We start from the raw sequence: 23,637 nt of genomic DNA, 5'->3' as shown, positions 1-23,637 counted from the left end.
ACAAGCCTCGAACACTCATGATTTAAAAGTTTTTGAGGCTTGTGCAGATGAGGACAGAGCTTGCAGGAATGGGGCAGGGACAGGAAAAGAGCTCGTTGGAACGGGATGGGAAAATGAGTTTCTACAGGGACAGGGAAAAATTTGTCCCCCTGTCATTCCCTGCCCTATACTTGGGACTATACTGGAGAAAGGACGTGATGCTTTCTGAACGACAGTGATGATAACCTGATCTCTGTTGCTGTGTCTCCACTGAGTCTGGACATCAGAATTCTGGCTGTCGAACATTTTTAGAAGCAATTAGGGGAGACAAATCCGAATTTCACCGTGTGGCCAATGCTTGAGTAATTTATTTGTGTCTCTCTTTCCGCCCCCATCAATTCAGCCCTTTTCTCTGCTCAGTATAATATTACCTAGTAATTGCAGCAGCTGAATTCTTCATGCCTGTGAATACTATTCATTATACATTTGCATAGCTACTAGCCAAAAATAGAATGCCATTTCTAGTCATCCAGGAATAATATAGAGAAATGATGGAAATGAATGTTTCTGCACTTTCAGTTCCGATGCATTTGTTGAAGGCTGCTGCTATATTAATAACTCTGCTCTGAATGAGTGTCTTTATTCCCATCCTCTTTCCCTCAATGCGTCAACTACCTTCTGTGTCAACCTGCAGCCTGATTTAGTAAAGCTAGTGCTCCTATATGGTGCCTGCAGGAGGAAAAGGCTTAGGAAACGGGGCCCTTAATTCTCAACCTCTTAAGAAAGCAAAGGACTAGAATAGAAGTTGTTCCCCCCTTAAAGCTCTGATCTAGTTGGAGATCAAGCTGCAGCTGACATCACTAGCCGTTCACTCTGGGCTTAAGTGTGATGAATGAGAAAGCAACACACTCATTCAGATCTGTGATTCATTCACTCCTGGACGCCAATGGGGGTTTCTTAGCTGTTGAATGCTGTTCAGGGCAGTGAGGCAGCAACCAGTGCCCAGAGTGGGCAGGGGGGAAGGAGGAGAGACTGTCACACAGATACAACACTGCATGCCAGGAGCATCCTGCTGCACAGGTGAACAGGACCACTGAAGTGCTCAGAGGTTGGAAGAGCACACCAAAGAGAAATTTGTCTTCATGCTTTAGGACTTTTGAAATTGCACTGCTGTAAGGACAGAGCTGTACGTAAGTGCTTTCTCTCTATGCTTGCCAGGCAGATGTTTAGGAATTTGGAACAAGGGGAAGGGGGATGAATAGAGAGGGGGGAGAGAGAGCGAGAGAACCGGAAATTGGAGTAAATGAAGGGGGCTTGCCTGGATGCAAAAAGTAGCCTGCTTGTATTAACAATCAGTAGCTGCTCCATTTGCAAGACGATGCATGCCAAATGCTACTTGTCGGGTTGCTTGACTTCTGCACGGGAAGTTCAGCCATGGGATGGTATTAGTAGGCTTAGATGTAGATGCAAGTGGCAGGTACGCAGAAGGGAACAGTCTCATTTGCGGTTAGGGTTGGGGGGGGCACTTTTCACTTCTTTCCCGATCCCAAACATCTTGGGGACCCGCTCCTGTCGCCTGCAGAATCTGCTGTGTTTCTTCCATTTGCTCGCTCTGTGCTTGAGATGGGGCAGTCTGGTACAGTAACAAGTAACAGATGGCTGGTTATAGAATAATTTTGTCATTACTGTACGTCTCTAGGGACTCGTTGCAGTCTGCTACTGACAATACAAAGCTGCCAACAATAGAAACAATCAAGACTATTTTCAGAAACACTGGCGCTGCCTAAAGAAAAGTGGAATCATCCTTCCACCTGATATCCAGCAGCTCTATCCGTGTCAATAAGACTACTCAGGTAATTTTATGCATTTATTCTTGAACATAATTGGCCTCTTATAACATACCGACCAGTATGATATGATGACAGTGCACTAGATTATACAATAAACTTAATTTCTGCACATGCTTAAATAATCTAGGTCAAGTGTAACAAACAGTGCCTGCAAGGTAGCAGCAATCTCTGCCTTTATAAGAATATGTGGTAACTGTCTCAGTGGTATAGCTGGGACACAATGGGTCCTAAGTGGGAGGACAGAGATGGACACCCATTCCAGTGCATGTGCACCTCCAGGTCTTCCAGAGCTACAGCATCAGAGATAGCACTAAAGGTTGTCTCTCGGGCTGGAGATCTTCCCTCTGCCGCGTCCCACCCACAGGAAGTTTCATCAGTACTGCGAGATGCAGCAGAGGACAGGTCCTGCTGGCCAGAGAGGCAGGCATTAGCGCTGTCTATGACGCTGTAGCTGTGGAGGACCTCGTGGGCAGGTAAATAGCAGAGCTCGGTGGTGTGGAGGTACCAGACCTTGGTACACAGAAGGGAAGGTTCAGCTGCAGGCGGTCCCTACCACTGGCCGGATACTGTGCCTCAATTTGTGCACCTAAATTTAAATTAAAACCAATTAATGCTAATAATCATGTCTTAAGCCAATTATCACTGCTAATTGGCGCAACTCAAAGTGTCATATATAGAATTTGGGGGTAGGAGCTTATATTTGAACAAGAAGTTTGCAAGTACACATGTTGATAAAGTATTTGCGATATAGTAGTGAGCATTTCTTTATGCCCCGATATATAATGCCGGGCTATTTTGTGAGTGGTCTGAGGGCAGAGTCAGTAACTTATGTGCTGAAATTCAGCACTTAACCACATAAGAATTAGGCCCTCCCCAAACTGACCCTCTGGCTTTGCCAGTGTTCCTAAATGCATAGTAAAAGCTTTTTCTCACATTAACTGTATAGGAAGATGCTGGACAAGCCCTCTACAGACTCATTGCAGTTATTTCATGCTAATATTTCCAAGTATTGCATGGTAAGAACATAAGAACATAAGAATAGCCTTACTGGGTCAGACCAATGGTCCATCAAGCCCAGTAGCTGGTTCTCACTAGTACCTGGCCAGAACCCAAGGAGCAGCAATATTCTATGCTACCGATCCAGGGCAAGCAGTGGCTTTCCTCTATGACTTTCTCAATAACAGACTGGACTTTTCCTCCAGGAACTTGTCCAAACCTTTCTTAAAACCAGCTATGCTATCCGCTCTTACCACATCCTCTGGCAATGCGTTCCAGAGAGTACCTATTCATGCAAAATATTCTACACAATGACAACTGTGATAAAATCACTCTTTTTTCAAGCAAAGGACACATTGTCTTTTTGTTTTCTATTCAGAAAAGCAAATATAACATAAGTATGTATATAAAACATTTGCATCAGCTAATATTTATAAACTGGCCTATCAGTGCACAAATTTCTGCCCATGTATACTGGATGCAATAATCAGATCCTTTTTTATGGATTACTGCAGTAAATAAAGTGAATAGAGCTCTTTTCTTTATTCACTTGTACAGTAATGCACATTAGGCTGTGACTGGAGATGTCTTTTCATAGGTAGGGTTAACCTGGATGTCTCAATCAGTCCTCCTTTTTCTGGAGCCCTATGGTAAAGCTGTTCATAGGAAATCTCAGTTAGCATTATAAGGTGGTAGGAGATGCCGGTCCACGTTCTCTACATCTTAAAATTCCACCGCCTCTTGCTCTCAGAGATACTGTGGCTGGCTGGCTGACTGCCAGGGTCTACTGCTGTGAACTGATATTGCTGCAGTCACTGAGCACCTCCCACCTCAGATCATAAATATGTTAAAAGGAGCAAAAATCCAGGAGGGATAACATATTTGTCATGTTTATGACTTAGTGAGTTTTATTATTGAAATTCTATTTTATAAATATTTGTATTTTTTTACTGTATTATTATATTTTGCTGATTGTCCAGCTCTTTTTAATGTAAACCGCCTAGAACTTTTGGTTATAGCGGTATAAAAGAATTAAGTTATTATTATTACCAACTTAACCTGTCATTGATGTGGTGTAAGAGGGCGTGCCTACACATGGGCGCAGCGATGCCAACCTTATACTCGTATTCTATAGCAGAATTTTGGCACCAGGATACTAGCATTAGGGTATCTAGACTAAGGCATCAATTTATAGAATATTTCTGGAGTGAGGAGGCATACGGAAAGGAAGCATTGGCCCCAGTGGATTCTAAAACAAAGAACAGATTATTCCAGAACCTTCAAGACCAGAAGGGAGAGATCACCTATTGACTATAGAAGCATTCAAGAGTTGTCTGGTAAATGATGTTAATGTCAAGAGAAATGGAAAATACAGGGGAGTAATCTAAGAAAATACGTTTTTTTACAGAAAGGGTGGTTGATATATGGAACAGTCTCCCGGAGAAAGTAGTGGAGACAGAGAATGTGTCTGAATTCAAGAAGGCATGGGATAGGCACGTGGGTTCTCTTAGAGAGAGGAAGAGATAATGGTTACTGTGGGTGGGCAGACTGGATGGGCCAGTTGACCTTTATATGCCATCATGTTTCTATGTTAACCTCTACCACAAAGCTTTTTCAGGATCCAAATACGTAGAAATAAACTAATATATTCTCTGTCTTTTTAAAGGTAAAAATGAGACCCTGATTGGGACTGAATGCAATGAAAAAGACCTTCAGATCTTTAAACACTGACTTTTTGGCTATAAACCTTGTTGCACTCTGCACAGGTCAGCAATGAATGCCACCAAGGGACCTGAGAGAATTTACAGTGATTGCCTCCTCATTTCGAATGGGACTTGTGAAGTGGACCATTGGATGTTCAACATGACCCAAGGCATCTTCCAGCTGCCCACGTTCTCTCTCGCTGCCAAAGTCCGTGTGATTATCACATTTACCGTCTTTGCCATCTCAGCTTTTTGCAACTTGGCTGTGCTATGGGCAGCTGCCCGCACCAGCCGAAAGAAGAGGTCTCATGTCAGGATACTGATCCTTAACTTAACGGCTGCTGATCTGTTGGTGACGTTTGTGGTCATGCCGTTGGATGCCATATGGAACATCACGGTTCAGTGGCAAGGGGGAGACCTGGCTTGCAGGATCCTTATGTTTCTGAAGCTGGTAGCCATGTACTCGTGTGCCTTTGTCACTGTAGTGATCAGCATTGACCGTCAGTCTGCCATCCTAAATCCTCTTGCCATTAGTGACGCCAAGAGGAGGAATAACATGATGCTGACTGTGGCCTGGACAATGAGCGTCTTGCTGTCTATCCCTCAGGTGCTCTTAATCATAGTATATTGGACAGATCTCTTGGCTGTTTTGCAGGTTGTAACGTTCAGTGATGATATGAATCCAAGGCTAGGAATTAAGATTTACATCGAGAACTGAGTATTGTGAACAAGAAAATTAATTTCAAGTACAAAGAGGCCGTTTTAGTAAAGAGCATTAAGCCCTTACCAAAGCTTTAATGTATGAATACAGGATTCCGTAAAATGCAAGTGTTTTGAAGTATTTTGCCTGTTTTTGTGTGCTAAACACACATTAACTATTTTTTTAAAGGGGGCAGAGAGTCAGTGTTCCTTTGTGATCCGGCTAGTGTGATATGATTAGTGCACACTAACTAGAAAACCACAAGAGTTAATGCGGGAGCACTTAGGCTCAAATTCTGTATATAGCACACAAATTGGTGGACACTGTGCAGTGGTGTAGTGAGGGTAAGAGACACCCCCACGCACCCTCCTCTCCACCCTCCACACCACATTCATGTTCTCCCTTTCCCTTGTATCTCTTTAAATCTCCACCAGCATGAGCAACTTCTCTGGTCTGCTGCTCGCACTGGCCTAAAAACCTCTAGCGCAGCTTGATAAAAGGAACTCTTAGCTTGATAAACCGGTCCTTAGTCTCTTAGGACTAGATTCACTAAGCTCACCGATTGTGTTTGCGATCGTGTACCAACCCGATTCACTAACCTCTGTGCCAATCATCCTCCGATCCGATCCACACATGCAAATGAGGGGGAAAGGCATGCAAAGTAGGAAGGACGCGATTCACAAAACAATTTCAGGAACACCGACTGGGCTGGCCAATTCAAAAACAAGTGACTGCTGAGGACCAGTTGCTTGTGCAAAAACCCAGCTCTCTGCCTCCGATTCTCCTGCTCTCTGCCCCGAATCTCCTGCTCTTGCCGCCCTGCTCTCTGCCCCGACTCCGTGGTTTGAACCCGCGGTGCAGTCCCACTTTCAACCTGCGGGTTAAAACCACAGGCTCGCAAAAGTTTCCAGCTCTGTATTTACAAAAGAAATTGTTTCCAGCTCTTCCTTTGCAGTGAGCATGCGCAGACCATCTACAGGCAAAGAAGATGGTCTGTACATGCGTCAGGATCGCTCTCCAGCAATCCAAGCGGTCAGTGGGGGGCATGCCTCCAACAGCCCCCATTTGCATGAGGACTTAAAAACATAAGCATCACCTCTGCTGAGTCAGACCACAGGTCTCTCGTGCCCAGCAGTCCGCTCCCATGGCGGCCCCCCAGGTCAATGACCTGTAAGTTATCTATTACTCTAAAGCATTTTGTACTGTATACTACCCCTCTATTTGTACCCTTCAATCCCCTTTTCCTTCAGGAACTTGTCCAGTCCCATTTTGAAACCCAAAATTGTACTCTGTTCTACTACCTCCTCTGGAAGTGCATTCCAGGTTTCCACCACCCTCTGAGTGAAGAAAAACTTCCTGGCATTTGTTCTGAATCTGTCTCCCTTCAATTTTTCCGAGTGCCATCTAGTTTTTGTTGCCCCGGCCAGTCTGAAGAATCTGTCCCTCTCTACCTTCTCTATACCCTTCATGATCTTGTAAGTTTCTATCATATCCCCTCTAAGTCTCCGTTTTTCTAGGGAGAAGAGCCCCAGCTTCTCCAATCTCTCAGCATACGAAAGGTTCTCCATGCCCTTTATCATTTTTGTTGCTCTTCTCTGGACCCTCTCAAATACTGCCATATCCTTCTTAAGGTATGCTGACCAGTATTGAACGCAGTACTCCAGATGCGGTCGCACCATTGCCCTATACAGCGGGAGGATAACTTCCTTGCTTCTGGTAGCGATACCTTTTTTTATAATGCCCAACATTCTGTTTGCCTTTTTTGAGGCCGCGACGCATTGTGCCGCCGGTTTCATTGTTCTATCCACCATAACCCCCAGGTCCCTTTCTAGACTGCCTTCCCCCAATAATACCCTCCCCATTGTGTAATTGTACATCGGGTTTCCTTTTCCCATGTGCATGACTTTACATTTCTCCACAATGAAGCTCATCTGCCATTTATTTGCCCACTCACTCAATTTGTTCAGGTCCCTTTGAAGTTCTCTACATTCCTCGACAGTTCTAAACTTACCAGAGAGTTTTGTATCATCTGCAAATTTTATAATTTCTCTGTTTCCAGGTCATTGATAAATATATTGAACAGCCCCTATGATTTGGAATACTCTTCCTTTACACTTAAAAATGGAAAAAAACTTACAAAAATTTAAAAGCAATTTAAAGTGCTTTCTTTTTAAAGATGCTTTTAACTGATCAATTGTGTTTTAGTAATTAATTTAATCTTGTTTCTTACATTTATTTTCCCAATTCCCTTTTGTGTTTACCTTAAATGTTTCTCACATTTTCTATACCGATTGTATTTCTCCCCCTCTTCCTATTCGTGTCCAGGGGCTTTTCGGTCCTTTTTACCCAGTACGTATTTGTTGTCAGTCATGTAGTTTTTATTATTATTCAATTAATAATAGATGTGTCATTACAGTAATGTAAGTTTTATTTGTTAAATTTTTGTTTAAATGTTAATTTTAAATTTTGTACAACGCTTTGTAGTTTCAAAAAAGCGTTCAATCAAAAACCCGAATAAACATAAACATCAGCGGTCCCAGCACTGACCCCTGCAGGACGCCACTCGTGACCCCTTTCCACTCCTACTCTCTGTTTCCTGTTCGCCAGTCAGTTTCTGATCCATCTGTGTATGTCCCCTTCCACTCCGTGTTTCCACAGTTTCCTTAGTAGGCGTTCGTGAGGCACCTTGTCGAAGGCTTTCTGGAAATCCAGGTACACTACGTATATGGGGTCGCCTTTGTCCAGTTGTTTGCTTATCCCCTCAAAGAAGTGCAGTAGGTTCATTTGGCATGATCTACCATTACAGAAACTGTGCTGGCTAGTTCTCATCAGCTTATTTTTTTCTATATGCTCATTGATACTATCCTTGATTAATGATTCGGCCATCTTCCCCGGAACTGAGGTTAAGCTGACCGGTCTATAATTCCTTGGGTCGCCTCTGGATACTTTCTTGAAGATGGGTGTAACATTCGCTATCCTCCAGTCTTCCGGGATTACCCCTGTTTTCAGGGATAGGTTGCATATCTACTGTAGTAACTCCGCTATTTCATCTCTAAGTTCTTTTAGTATTCTCGGGTGGATTCCGTCTGGGCCCGGAGATTTGTCCGTTTTTAGTCTATCTATCTGTTTGAGTACATCTTCGAGGCTTATCTCCATGCACAATAATTTTTCCTCTTGGTCCCCTTTGAAGAATCTTTCCGGCTCCGGCATGTTGGATGTGTCCTCTTTTGTGAATACCGATGAGAAGAACGTGTTTAATCTGTCCGCCACCTCCTTTTCCTCCTTTACCACTCCCTTCCTGTCTCCCTCATCCAGGGGTCCCACCTCTTCCCTTGCCGGTTGTTTCCCTTTCACATATCAAAAGAATGGTTTGAAATTCCGCGCCTCCTTGGCAAGTCTCTCTTCATACTCTCTTTTTGCTGTTCTGACCACACGGTGACATTCTTTATGGTGCTTCCTGTGCTCTTTCCAATTTTCCTTGGATTTATCCTTTTTCCACTTCCTGAAGGATTTCTTCTTGTCTCCTATCACCTTTTTAACTTCCTTGGTTAACCATGCTGGGTCTCTCGCTTGATTCTTTCTGCACCCCTTTCTAAACTTGGGTATATACAGGTTTTGCACTTTGTTTACTGTGTCCTTGAATAGGGTCCAGGCTTGCTCCACCGTCTGTGCCTTTCTGGAGCTGATCCTGAGTTTTCTCTTCACCATTTGTCTCATGGCATCATAGTTCCCTTTCCTGAAGTTGAACGTTGTTGCAATGATTCTCCTCCCCTTTGGCCTACCTATTTCCACTTTGAATTGGATCATGTTGTGATCATTATTTCCTAGTGGCCCCACTACTTCCACTCCGTGGGCAGGTCCTCTCAGTCCATTGAGGATTAAATCCAGAGTAACTGTCCCTCTCGCTGGATCCTTGACAAGTTGTTCCAAGTAGCAGTCCCGTCCGTACAGCCTCCAGGAATTCTGATTCATTTGAGCATTTTGAAACTCCATGGCTCCAGTCTATCCTGGGATAGTTCAAATCTCCCATAACTATAGTGTTTGCGTTTTTACATTCTCGCCTCAACTCGGCTCTCAGTTCTTCATCCTTTGCTTCTGTTTGCCCAGGTGGGCGGTAGTACAGGCCCATCTTTACCTCGGTTCCCTTTCTTCCTGGTATTTTAATCCATATTGATTCCAGTTGGTCATTTGTTGTTGCTGCATCCATTCCGGTCGATTGAATGGTATCCCTTGCGTACAGTGCTAATCCTCCTCCTCTCTGATGTGTCCTGTGCTGTCTCTCCGGTATAACTTGTACCCTGGCAGTAATGTGTCCCATTTGTTTTCCTCGTTCCACCATGTTTCCATGATTGCTATGATGTCTAGGTTCTCATCTTTGACCATGATTTCTAGTTCCCCCATTTTGTTCTTCAGGCTTCTTGCATTAGTGTACATACAGTGTAAGTCTCCATATTTTTGTTTTCTTGTTATTTTCCCATGTGATTCATTATTCTTTTCGTCCCCTTCTGCAGACTCTCATAAGAACAAAAGAAGTTGCCCCCGCTGAGTCAGACCAGAGGTCCATCTTGCTCAGCGGTCCGCTCCCGCGGCGGCCCATCAGGCCTAGTGCCTGAACAGTGGTCCCTAATTAATTTTGTAACTTACCTCTAATCCCATCCCTATAATCTACCTCTACTCTTATCTGTACCCCTCAATCCCTTTGTCTTCCAAGTACCTATCCAAAGCTTCTTTGAACCCCTGTAGCGTGCTCCTGTTTATCACATCCTCTGGTAGCGCGTTCCATGTATCCACCACCCTCTGTGTGAAAAAGAACTTCCTGGCGTTTGTTCTAAACCTCTCCCCTTTCAATTTCTCTGAGTGCCCCCTTGTACTTATTGATCCCCTTAATTTGAAAAATCTGTCCCTGTCTATTTTTTCTATGCCCTTCATGATCTTGAAGGTTTCTATCATGTCTCCTCTAAGTCTCTCGTTTATTGTCTCTCTTGTCTTCCCCTAGTGGTGCGTGGTATGTATCATTGTATTTTTTCCTTTCCTTTTTATGTTTTTTCCCTTCCAATGTTCCCTTTTGCCTTCCCTTTGTAGTAGCCTCCTCCTATCCCCCTCATGATACTTCTGGCTCCGTTGGTTATTCGTCACCTGTTTGGTGTTTTTTGTTGTTCTTTTGGAGTTTTTGGTGTCTTCCCAGCGCTCTTCCCCCTCAGTATCTTTTTGGGATACTGTCCTCCGAATCATCAACACCTGGTCGACTGTCAGCTTTCTCCTACTTCTTAGTTTAAAGCTTGCTCTATTCCTCTCTTGACGTTGTTTGCTAGTAGTCTAGTGCCCGCTGCGCTCAGGTGTAGTCCATCTCTCCTGAAGAGCTTGCTCTTTCCCCAGAACGTTGTCCAGTTCCTTACAAAGTGAAATCCCTCTTCTTCACACCATCTCCTCATCCACACATTTATTGATTGTAGTTCCATCTGCCTCTTCACATCTGCCCTCGGTACCGGTAGGATCTCCGAGAACGCTATCCTCTAGGTCCTCATCTTCAACTTCCTTCCCAAGGTCTTGAACTGTTCGGTGAGTGCCTTCCTGCTGTAGTCTCTCCTGGTGACATTATTTGTCCCGACGTGGACTAACACTGTCGTCTCTTCAGTCTCCGCTTCTTCCAGGATCCTTTCAATTCTGTCGATGATGTCCTTGGTTCTTGCTCCTGGGAGGCAGGTCACCAGCCTATCCTCTCTCCCTCCTGCTATGTGACTGTCCACCTGTCTTAGGATCGAGTCTCACACCAGGATTGCAGATTTTCCTTTTTTCAGTCTCCGCTGTGGTTGCAGATCAGTGTCTTTGGTGGGTCTCATTTCTTCTCCCTCAAGGCGCTGGTAGGATCTTGCCTCTTCCTCCTGCGTGTTTCCTCCATGGGATCCTTCTGCCTCGGTGTCAGATGGTTCGTGTCCTCCGTTCTGTGCATCCTCCTTGTTCCTGTCTGCTTGTGTTCTTGCTCTTCCACCCTCTTGTAGTCGTCCTCGATGAACTTCTCATCTACTCGATGCTCTTCCACTCTCCTGTAGGCGTCTTCGATGAACTTCTCAAGTTCCCTGACTTGTTCTTCGATGTGCCTCTCTCTCATAGGTTAATCGTCTGTCTGGAAGGGGTCTTCTGAGATGTAGAGTCCCTCCAGTTCCCGGATCCTGTGCTTCAGATGACTGACTTCACTCTTCAAGCTCTTCAGTTCCTGACATCGTCCGCACACATACGACTGCCTCCCCAAGGGGAGGTAGTCGTACATGTGGCATTCCGTGCAGTACACTGGGAAGCTCAATCCCTGGGCTCCTGCAGCTTCCATTCTTGTCTGCCTTCTAGAAGTTCCTGTGCTTTTGCTAGTGCATTCGCTCCTGTTCCTGTCTCTTCCTGATCTTCTTCGTCTTATGCTTCCTTCCGCTCATGCATGCGCGTTGTCCTTCCCTTCCTTGCCCTCTGTGCCTGCCAGAGCCTTTTGTTTGAGTTTGCCTTTTCTTACCCCTCTGTCGTTACTGTTCTGCTTGCGTGAGTTCGCTCTGCTTGTGTGATCTCTCTGCTTGTGTGTTCTCTCTGTTTGAGTGTGTTCTCTCTTCGCTTGTATGTGCTTTCTCTGCCGCTATCCTATATGCTGAGGTGCGTGTATGTTACCTCTTGGGCCTGTCTCCTGGGCCTACCCTTTTCCTGTCTTCTGTTCCCGCTGCTTTTCTTCTGCTTTCTCTGCACTTGTCTCTTCTCGTTGCTCTTATATGGATGCTACCTCTGACCTACCTGACCCCTCTGACCTACCTGTTCCTTGTCTTCAGCACCTTTTGGCCCTTGGCTTCACTTACCTGTATGTGGGGTATTTTTTGGGGGGGGTTTCCTCCTTTGTGCCTGCTTCTCCCTTACCGCGCCGACTCTCCTTGTGTGTGTTCTTGGGCGTAGTGGTCTGGCTCTTCTTAAGGTCTTCGCAAAGGCGCTCTCGCTAAGGTGTTGGCTCTCCTCCTTTTAAAGGGAAGTTCGGGCGCTGGTGACGCGGTGCGGGTGGGCGGAGCTAACTCTCGCCGCTACCCACTCCTTGCTGCCACTAACCCCTGCTTCCTCCGATGCTTTTACCTTCTGCTACCACTTCCTTTCTGCTCCGTCTGCCTCGCCTGCTTCCTCAGCTGCTGCCTACACTTACTACCTCCACGCGGCTGCTGAAACCTTAGCGCCGCTGGCTCCCTCCTTTTAAAGGGGAGTTCGGGCGCCGACTTGTTGAGAATTTGTTGGCCTGCCACGGATTGCACACGGATCGGACACAATCGGGCAGGTTAGTGAATCTAGCCCTTAGTCTCTCATAGAAAACTTTAAAATGACAGTCGACAAAGCTTGTAAAGCAGCACTCAACACTTAAATTTGTAGCAGCTGCAGTTCTGACAGCCAAATTCATCTGTATTGACTGCATTCATTTCCATTTAATACTCTATCTAGATATTGTTGGTTCTAGGCCAACAAAAAAAATAGAGCATAACAGGTAATGCTGAGCAACACTTCAACAACTTAATCGTAGGCAGCAGAACACTTTTTTTGCTTTGGGAGGGGGGCAGGATCCTTCAGCACATCTCTCTTGCCCCCACTCACCTCTACCCGATCACTGTCATTTTTAAGTCTTCAGGCAGCCTTCGCAGCGTCAACGGGACAGGCCTGCTCGTTGATGCTGTGCGGCAGCTGCTCAAAGACTTAAAAATTACAGCGACCAGGAGGAGGTGGGTGGGGGAGTAGAGCCGCCCATAAGCAACTCCTCCAACCTCCAATATTTGGGGAGGCCATGGCCCTTATAGCCTCCCCCATTCTGACGCACATGAATTTAATACCAACCAACACACTGCAAACACTGATGTGTTTCAAAAAATGAGAAAAGGTCAAGAAAAAGAGGAGCAGAGATGACCAAAACAAATGAAGCTGATGAGGAAGTAATGCAAATATAAATGAATAGTGTTTTAGTAAAAGCCCAACATGTACATCAAAATTAAAAGAGGAGCAAAGATCCAATATGGGTCGTGTTTTGGCATGTCTGCCTGTGTCAGGGGTCCAACTTCATCTTAGAGTACATGCTTCAGAAAACTGATTGATAAAAACAAAATACAAATAAACGTGAGAAGAGTACAATGAAAATGTTGACGCTGTCTCCAAAGGTACATCCCCAAACCGTAACTCAGTTACAACACCTTAAACCTCAGTTGTAATTCTCTTTTTGTATATCTGTTATGTTACAGTTATTCCTGTTTCACACAGTCACTATCACTGTACCCGAGAACTTCACACAGTGTACCACCAGAGGTAACTTCCAGGAACGCTGGCAGGAGACGGGTTACAACATGGTGAGCTTCATCTGCCTATTCCTGCTGCCACTTCTCATCATGGTCTTCTGTTACTCTAGAATCATGCTGGAGATCTCTAGGCGGATGGCTAAAGGAGCAAGTGAGTTCTCTTCATATGTAAATAGGGCCAGCACAGGGCCATTGGAATTGACATGAGTAAGTCCTAGAATTTCAGACTATAAAATAGAAAAGCTGGCTCTCAGATATGGCTACCACTATTTTCTTGCTGGATTTCCAGTTGGCTCCATGGGTTTACATATGATCCTATAGCTAGGGTTATCATATTTAAGGATAGGAAAACCTGGATGCATGGCCCCACCCCATTACACCTCCCAGCCCTGCCTTGTTCCACCTCTAACCTGCCTTGTTCCACCTCCAGCCCTGCCCTCAAAAAGCCTTATCTCTTTTTTGCTGACCTCTAGGCCCTGTCTGGAAGATCTCCAGCATGCATGGATGCATGTGACATCATCCATGCATGCTTGTTGAAGGTCCTCCAGATGCAGCCAGAGCTCGGGGCTTTCCAAAACCCAGACAAACTGCTGGTTTTTGGAAAGTCAATCTGCCAGGGTTTCTCGGACGTCTGGTAACCCTACCGATAGCTTTAGTATATCCTAAGTCTTAGTGATCTAGCAAAAAGAAAATACAGAGCTGGGCTTTGACTAACATTTGGAGTCTATACTGTAACATAGTAAATTATGGCAGATGAAGTTGCCGTGCAAGCTCACTCCAGCCTATCCAACCATCCTGTTTGCAGGAAATCTACCATAAAGTCTGGCCAATAACATCCTCATATTCCAAGTCCCCATATCCCCAGCCCAATCCTACACCAAATCATCACATATGGGACACAGACCATGCAAGTCTGTCCAGTACCGGCCTTAGCTCTTTAATTTACATTCTTCTTTTTCTAATTAGAGATCCTCTATGTTTATCCCATGCTTTTTTGAATTCCATCAACGTTTTCCTCTCCACCACTTCCCTCGGGAGAGCATTCCAGGCATCTACCACCCTCTCCGTAAAAAAGAATTTCCTAACATTGCTCCTAAGTCTTCCTCGTGTCAACAACAATTTGTTGGCTATGTCCATTCTGTAAAACTTAGGAGTCAATATTCAAAGCAATTTAAATGGCCAGGACAGGCTTCAAGCCGTTTAAATCCTTGTTCAGGGCTAACCGAGTATATTCAGTGGTACTTGATGGATAGTACTGCTGAATATATACAGTTACTGTCAAAGCCAGAACTGATTATTTTGTGGGTGGTCTGGGGAGCAGAGTCAGCACTTATTCAGTTAGGCACTGATATTCAGAACATACCCACATAGGTTAATCAGGGAGGGGAGTGTGGCCTAGTGGTTAGAGCTGCTGCCTCAGCACTCTGAGGTTGCAAGTTCAATCCCAGTCTATTCCCTGTGACTCTGGGCAAGTCACTTAACTTGACATTGCCCCAGGTAGCAGAGTTATATAGGGAAAATACTTAGCATACCTAAATACCATTCAATGTATTATAAACCACTTTGGGTGGATCTCGTCATGAAAAAGGCAGTTAATAAATCCCAATAAATAAATAAACCAGACAACTAGGACCACATAAAACACAATTATGCAGTTAAGTTCTGAATAGCAGACATAACCAGACACATGTTATCAGTCTATGTATAGCCATATACTGAATGTCAGTGCCCAGACATGGCCCAGCACTATATATCTGGGGATAATGCATAATTTAATTTGAATGTATGAATACGGCACAACATATCTTCAAAGCCTCATTCATACAAGCCTGTGACCACTGAAGCCATTCTTTCTCTATTTTTCTGACTTAGATTTGGTCCGTTCCCACTGTCTATCTCACTGAATAATATTTTGTTTGGGGGTGATATCCAACCCGCGATGGTCGGTGTTTTTAAACACTAGGGGGCCGATATTCAGATCATGGGATGCAGCCCGGCAACCTCCTGCATTTGGCGGCAAACCCGTAAATTCAACACTTGGGACGTATCTGGCCACTGGCATTGAATTCCCAGTCTAAGTTCAGCCATGGTAGACGTAGCTGGCCAAGCTGATCTTCATCAGCTGACTAGCTAAGTCAAAGCGGCCAAAGAAAGGCCCACCTAAATAGCAGGCACTAGCTGTCAGCCAATGAATATTGGCGCTAACTTGCTATGTCACATGATATAGCCAATGAAATGGATATTTAGCAGGACATAGGTGGCCATTTCCCATCCTTTTAAGGATGTTTTACATGCATTTTAGACCTGCATTATTGCCAGTTGCTTTGTCTTCCCTTCCCCCTGTTCTTCCCTACTTCTTCTTTTCACTTTAAAAAAATGTAGTTCTTCCCCATTTTCCTTATCGTTTCAGTTTTATTATGTGTTCCATTCCTACCTCTGGTCTGTCCTATTGATTATGTATACATCTATGTTTCTCCTTTTTATCTATGTAAACCGCCTCGTAGCCTGATTAGTTAATATATCAAATTTTTAATAAACTTGGAATAATTGCGGATAACCGGCTTATTGCTATTTAGCCACATAGGCATCATTCCTGGCCAGCTAAATATCACTGAATATTGGATGGTAGCTGCCCTGGGCTTTTTTTATGGCTCAATATTTGGCACTGGCCATAGCCAGATACCTGTGCTGAATATCCAGGTATTCGTATTCACTGGTACTTACCTGAATACCAGCAACATTCAGCTCAATACCTGGATAAAGTTTGAACAACCTTTTTGCTGTTGTAGCCTTATCCAAACAATATTGTTGCTAAACAGGTAACTCCTGGCTCTACCCAGACACCACCTCTGGACTGACCTGGCACTGCCCAGATAGTGCCAAGGCAGTCTGCCTCTTGAATATCAGGTCTTTAAATTAAGCTGCTACTCAGCAGCATAGCGAGGGTAGGAGATGCCTGGGGAGGTGGTGCTAGGCCCACCCAGTTTTGCCCATCCCTGCCCTAATCCCGCCCCCATTGCCACCCTAGACCCGCCTCCACTGCTTGCTCTTGTCCGCAAATCGCATTGGGCAGGGAAGACATCGTCAAGGGACATCCGCAAATGTGCAGACTTCCTCCCTGCCTGAAGTGATTTGAAGAGGCTTTTCCAAAATCTGGACAAAGTGCTGGGTTTTGAAAAGCCATCCGGACCCCCAGACATGTCCTCAAAAGAAGGACATGCCCAGGAAAATCGAGACATCTGGTAACCATAGGTGGTGTCCACCACCACCCTCTTATCTTCCCCCCTCCCCTTTCCCATTCCTCCACCGCAAGCACACCCCTTTCCTTCCTCCATACCTCTTTAACTTCACCAGCGTCAGCAGCTTCTCCAACCTCCTTCCCTTGCAGGCCTCAGCTCTCCCTCTGATTGTTTATTTCTCACCCGCCCTTATCCAGGGCAAGTTACATATTAACATTTACATTTGTCGTACAAAACACTTCAAGGACACACTGTAACAAATTACATACTTACATATCATATCAAATCAAATTACATATAACATACACGTTGCATCAACGACGAATATCATTTAAGGCCAAAACTGGCCAAACCCAAACATACATCAAAATATTAAATTCCATAAGTCATACAAAATACCTCAATAACAGACATCATTAAACCAAATAAAACAACCCAGACCATTGGATGCCTCTGTGACCAGCACTCAAGAGTCAGCACTCCTTCTTCCTCAGCCAAACTCTTTTCAGCAGTTTCCTAAAGTTCTGTACATTTTGCTGCTGGCGACTGTATCCTGGAAGGTTGTTCCACTCCCAGGGGCCAATGCAGTGAAAGACACTGTTTCCGGAAGAGGAAAGCCTTAACTCCCGCACAGATGGTACAGACAGACCCAGGATGTGAGTTCAGGGGGGAGAGCCGAGGCCTGCATGAACAGCAGTTTGGAGCTGCTGCTCATGCCGGCAAAGAGTTAAGAGGCATTGGTGGGGGAGGGGGGGGGGAGGAATGGGAAGGTGCTTGTGAGGCAGGAGAGGGGCAGGGAGGGCGGAGAGGTGCTGGCGCCCCTACCAAGACAGTGCCCAAGGCGGTGCACTCCCCCCCCCTAACTACACCACTGCTGCTGCTTGAATCTATTGAGGTCATTGTTCAAAATGCTTTAAATGGCCAGGAGAAGCCCATGGCTGTTCAAATCATTTGTCCAAGCCTATCATGGAATTTTCAGTTGCACTTAACTAGATAGTGCCACTGAATATACTGGTTAGCGCCTGTGGGTGGGCCAAGGGCGGAGTCAGCACTTATGTGGTTAAGTGCCGATATTCAACAGTTAACCAGATAAGATACAGTCCTATTTTTATCTGATTTAACTTATTCAGTTACATTCTGAATATTTAATTTAGCTGCATAAGTGTCATTCCCTATATATAACTGGATATTCAGTCGTGGACATGGCCAGGCAATAATACAAGTATTAAAGGCTACTCCCTTCCTTAGCCAAAATAATGCTAATCCCCCACCAGCTGAATATTGACCCAATTATTTTATTTACATTCTTTTGCTAGTTTACTAGTGTGAGACTTGCCCCTGCAAGGAGCCGCTGAAAAGTTCTCAGCCCAACCAAGAAGAGAATGATGTGGTGCCATGAAACCTACAAATTATTCCACACTTTTTGTTTCAATGATATGAAGTGAAACAAAAAGTGTCAAGAAAAATGTGGAATAACTTCTAGGTTTCATGACTCCACATCATTCTCTTCTTGGTTGGGCTGAGAACTTTTCAGCAGCTCCTTGCAGGATGGTAAGTCTCACACTAGTAAAGAATGTAAATAAAAATAATTGGGTCAATATTCAGCTGGTGGGGGATTAGCATTATTTTGGCCAAGGAAGGGAGTAACCCTTAATACTTGTATTATTGCCTGGCCATGTCCAGCACTGAATATCCAGTTATATATAGGGAATAACACTTATGCAGCTAAATTAAATATTCAGAATGTAACTGGATAAGTTAAATCAGATAAAAATAGGACTGTATCTTATCTGGTTAAGTGTTGAATATCGGCACATAAGTGCTGACTCCGCCCTTGGCCCACCCACAGGCGCTAACTAGTGGTCCCTCGTATTTGTCTACCTGTCTCTCTTCCAGTTTTGCTGTTTTTGGATGTAGTATTCTATCCCTAAACTTATTCACATAGACATTATACAACATAAAATTTAAATATTAAAAACTAATTTTTTTCAATTTAGGATTCAGTTTACAGGCAGAGGGTCTGAAGATATACTCGTGTGCTGAAGAACATACAATAATGAAATATGGCGTTCTATTTTATTTAATGTAAAATGCCTATGTCTGCACTGGCGTGGCAGTATGTATATCAAGTTTTAAGTAAACTGTAAACTGCCATTAGTTAAGCCACTCAGTAGAAGTCTTTTAAAACTTGCAGCCAGGGCAGACCACCCCCACCGCCCCACCCCTGGTACACATCTTGTTGTTTATAAATTAAGACACACCATTTTATTCTGTCATGGTAAACTCATGCAATGTATCATCCTGCCAGAACTGTAGCAATTTAACGCCACATTGAAGTTCTCAGATGCAACTTTCTCTGGGAAAGTTAATCACATGCCATTTCCTCCTCTGCAAAGAAAGTATTTTTGCATTATTTTTTTTCTTCCTCTTCTTTTTTTTATACCAAATAAATTCAGGCATTATCTACTAAACTAGAAACTGATTCGATAATGAAAAATCTCAACTAAGGCAAACAAGGTTCTTATTCCAATCAACTGAAATTGGGTCAATCAAGTCCTATAGAGCAGTGTTCTTCAACCTTTTTACACCTATGGACTGGTGGAAATAAAAGAACTATTTTGTGGACCGGCACCAGTCTGTGGACCAGCGGTTGAAGAACACTGGGCAAAGTTGTGGGTCAGACCCCACCCCCATAATAGTACTAATTGTAACACCATTTTTTCCATTCATTCTCATATATACACACATACAATATAATCTTATTAACACCACATAATGGTTAGCCACAATTAAACTACACAAAGCAGACTGTATGCTTCTTAACATTCATTCTTACCAGAACACAGATAACCCCATGCAAATATGGGACCAAAAACGAAAAGTACTAATATATATACAAAGAAACCCTAGGATTCAAGACTCTTCATGCAGAACAACCCCAGAGAAAAAGAAACAAAAGCATTTCTTCCTGAACAGCGCAAAATACAGATAGCAGGTGAAAATTCCCCAAACGGACACAATTCAAGCACTAAATTAAAAACTAAAACCATTCCCCTACCTTTGTTGTCTCCCTTTCTCCATGCTGTGCCTTAACTTCTGGCCTTTTTCTGCTGCCCCCGTTATCCTCGTGCCGGCTCCTTCGTCCTCACTGCCTCAGTGCACAAAAGTGCGGGAAGCGGCTCCTCGCGCCTCATCCGGAAGCCAGTTGCGACGTCAGAGAGAAGGCTTCCGGTTCAGGCGCGCGGTTAGGAGCCGCTGGACGCGCCTATAAGGAAAAGGGAGCCGGGCCGAAGATGGCGCCGCCTCGATCGCACCTGCACAGCACTGTTTTCTTCTTGCTATCCAGGTTTTCTGATGTAGCAAGTTATTGTTTGACAGGCTGGACAAGAATACTGTGATTTGGGTTATGGTGGGTTCTAGACTAGGAATCTCTGAATTCGTTTTAAGGGTGTCGGAATATGCACACAAACTCTTGGCAGTGACAGCTTTTATATCTATGCAGCAGTATCTTTGTTTGTATTTGTGTATTGGTTCTTGATATGCCACAGTTTATATAAAAAAAGAAAGGGGGAAAGGAAAGAGAAAGGAAAAATGAAGTGAGGGTGAATAAAAAGAAAAGTCATAGTTCAAACTCCACCCTATTGTGTGTCACAGGACCTAGCCCAACACCAAAGGCTAGTATGAAAAGGTGGTTGAAGAGGGATGACCAGTGCATTTTACAGGGTTGGAGCAATAAAGAAAAAAGCACTTTGGTGAGCCAAAAAGACAAACGGGGGGTGCAGCACAGGGCTCTAGCACTAACAGGGGCTTACTGCAACAAAAAATGACATACCGTGGGTTAGCAGGGCAGATCACCCTGGGTGCCATCTTTGCAGAGGCCGCCAGCACTGGTGCTTCTCCTTCGGTTTGCCCCCGGTGTACCTCTTTAAATGTTTGCTGGCACCAGCAGCATCTACCACTTGCTGCTTGCACCAGCCTCAGCTCCTTTCTGTCATCTCATCCTGGTTACGGTACCAAGATGTGATTTCAGAAGGAAGCTGAGGACGGCACAAGCAGCAGGTGGAAACCGCTGATCATGCCTGTGAACATTTCAAGAGTTATGCGAGGGGTGCTCAAGCAGTGGGGAAGAGTGGGGGTGCCAGTGGCATAGTGAGGATAAGTGGCGCTTGGGACGGTGGTGCCCCTCCCCTTCTCTCTTCTCCAAGCCACCACCACCGCTCCTTCCCAACTCCCCCTGCCACATGCACCCCCTTCCCTTCCTTTGAACCTTTTTAATTTTCCAGCTGAGAGCAGCAGCATGAACTTGTTGCCCACGTCATGTTGGCCCAGAAGTGATGTCAGAGAGAGGTGACACTGACACAAACAGCAAGTTCATAATGTTCCTTACGCAGGAAAAATTAAAGAGGTACAAGGGGAGGGAAGGTGCTCATGCACGGGGCAGGAGGGGTTGGAAACGAGGGGGCAGAAAGGATGGGTGCCTCTGCCCTTTACAAAGACCATGCCAGGGGCGGACCCCCCTCATGTCAGTGGGGGATGCATAGCATAGCAATATACCAGGCACCACCTCCCTCGCTACACCATTGCACTGAGGTGTCCCATAGTAATTTTCCCATGTGAATGTGCTACCCCCATGCTTCAAAATAAAATTTATTTTTGGGCACAGGGAGCATGTCTGGGGGTGGAACATGGGCACATCTATGCAAATCAGTTGCCACGTGGTAACCAATTAGCACTTGAGTTCCTATCGCCTACAACAGTGTATCACAAACTGTGCCGCAGCAGATTCCAGATGTGCACTACTGAGATGCCAGTAAGGAGGAGAAGTTCCGGCTGACTGCTTATAGAATGTGCCTCTCGTGGTACATCCTGTAGGCAATCAGCCAGCACGGATGACTCTCCTCCTCTCCCCGCACTTCCCCTCCTTCAGAATCCCCCACCAACGTAACAATTTCAAGGTCAGGGCCAGAGGGCCTCCGCACATGCGTGGACATTGACATCTGTGCACTTCCAGGTGCTTTCCGGCCAGGGCACCATGTTTAGTGTGCTACTGGCCGAAAAGTTTGTGGGACACTTGCCTACAATGTATGTGGCAGTAGAGGCTCATGTGCTAATGGTTATGTGCAAATGGGAAAATTAGCTTGTAGCCATTAATGGAAAACCCTGAAAATTGGCCTTTTTCCTGCTGTGGTAAAAATGGCCTTAGCACACAGGAAAGACCCACATAAGGGTACCACTTAATAAAAGGTTCCCTTAATTAAGCCCCATCTCTGTTAGATGGGGAGCAGCAGTGCAAGCCTGTAGTGGCAAAACCGGAGAGAGCCCAACCAGAGATATAATACTTCTCTATAAGCTGACCCTTGGCAAAAGAAGATTAGGACATGGGGCATACTATGCTGTACAATTTCTTCTGTTCTATTTGTGTTTGTGTCTTCTAAAGAGGTGTACCTTCGCCGATCTAAAAACAACATTCCCAAGGCACGGATGAGGACTCTGAAAATGAGCATCATGATTGTAAGCTCCTTCATCATCTGCTGGATGCCGTACTATCTCCTGGGATTGTGGTATTGGTTCCACCCAGAAACAATGGAGGAAAGGGTTTCACAGTCATTAACTCACATTCTCTTCATCTTTGGCCTCTTCAATGCCTGCTTGGACCCTATCACCTATGGTCTTTTCACCATCCATTTTCGCAAAGGTCTTCAACGTTATTGCGGTAGAACCAAAATGACGGCTGATCCTGATACCAACTCCTCCGTGACAGGATCGTTCCGTTGTTCCATGTCATCTTTCCGTGTGAAGAAGGTAACAGTTCTGGTACAAGAGACACCTGGCGTTAACTGCACTGAGAATGAAACAAAAAAACAGAAAAATGGACCATACTGCAGCTACCTCTGAAGAACATGAAGACGAAAGCTAATCTGGCTTCTACCGATACTCGGAACAATGTCAGAGTAAAATCATTACTGCTTCTATGGTCTTTGAAGGTAGAGGTCTAGAGGCTGCTAATGACATTAATGATTGTGGAACTAGTAAGCCATGTATTTACAGTGGCTAGTGAGGATAATAACCATAGCAGAGCACCTGTCTATAGCTGCCTTGTTAAGCCATATCAGTCCCAGCCGTCAGGTACACTGCCTTCTTACTATGGACAATTTATAAGGAAAGTTCTAAAGCTGTAGCATGAATCTCATGTTGCATTCAATTACATCTTGTGGTAGGAGAGTAAAGATTGCATTTCTTACATAGTTGTCTTGCACAATGCAAATATAGACATATAAAAAGCATTTCTTCTAAAGGTAAGAAGAACACTGTAGAGAATGACATGGGAACAAATTTTTCCCCAGCCTCACAGGAACTCAATTTCTCCATCCCGTCCCCGCCGGAACAGGAAAATGAGTTCCCGCGGGGACGGGAAAAAATTTGTCCCCATGTCATTCTTTCGAACACTGGAATGGTTGTAACCTTGCAAATACTTAGCAAAGCACACCCTAGATTGCCTTAAACTTTGCCCCATGCTCATTAACTCTTATTATAAATAAATTCATTTTAAATTTTTCCATGAACATTTGTCACAGTTCTGAATATTCCCGTCTCGACTAAATGGAGTTTTTGCTTTTTCACAGCATCTTTTTGCTTTGAGCCTTATGGATGGAATATTCACAACACAGGAAACAGTGAACTCAGACAAAATAGTTCATAGCGAGAAAGTTGGCTTAATGTATTTTTCTAATGAAAGGTTACCATGATGATTTAGGAGGACATTTTTGTCACAAGGGCCAGACTGAATGCATACACCATAGAGATGTGGTCTTCCTTTACTAAAATAACTTAAACCAGGCTATCCATGCATACAATGTCAAAAAGCCACCTGTGTCATAT

The 23,637-nt window shown here is 44.6% G+C and overlaps 1 protein-coding gene across 1 annotated transcript; it reads left to right on the top strand.

Annotated features, from left to right (window-relative positions):
• The first annotated feature begins 4,598 nt into the window (after positions 1-4,598).
• On the top strand, positions 4,599-23,637 carry LOC117348541 (gonadotropin-releasing hormone II receptor-like). The gene is made up of 3 exons (XM_033920784.1): positions 4,599-5,135; positions 13,466-13,670; positions 22,196-23,637. The coding sequence occupies exons 1-3, from the start codon at positions 4,599-4,601 to the stop codon at positions 22,651-22,653; spliced, it is 1,200 nt and encodes a 399-aa protein (XP_033776675.1). The 3' UTR covers positions 22,654-23,637.

The sequence above is a fragment of the Geotrypetes seraphini genome, chromosome 14 (genome assembly GCF_902459505.1).
Source record: "Geotrypetes seraphini chromosome 14, aGeoSer1.1, whole genome shotgun sequence".
Taxonomy (NCBI): Eukaryota; Metazoa; Chordata; class Amphibia; order Gymnophiona; family Dermophiidae; genus Geotrypetes; species Geotrypetes seraphini.
This window is presented reverse-complemented; position numbering and strand designations above follow the sequence as displayed.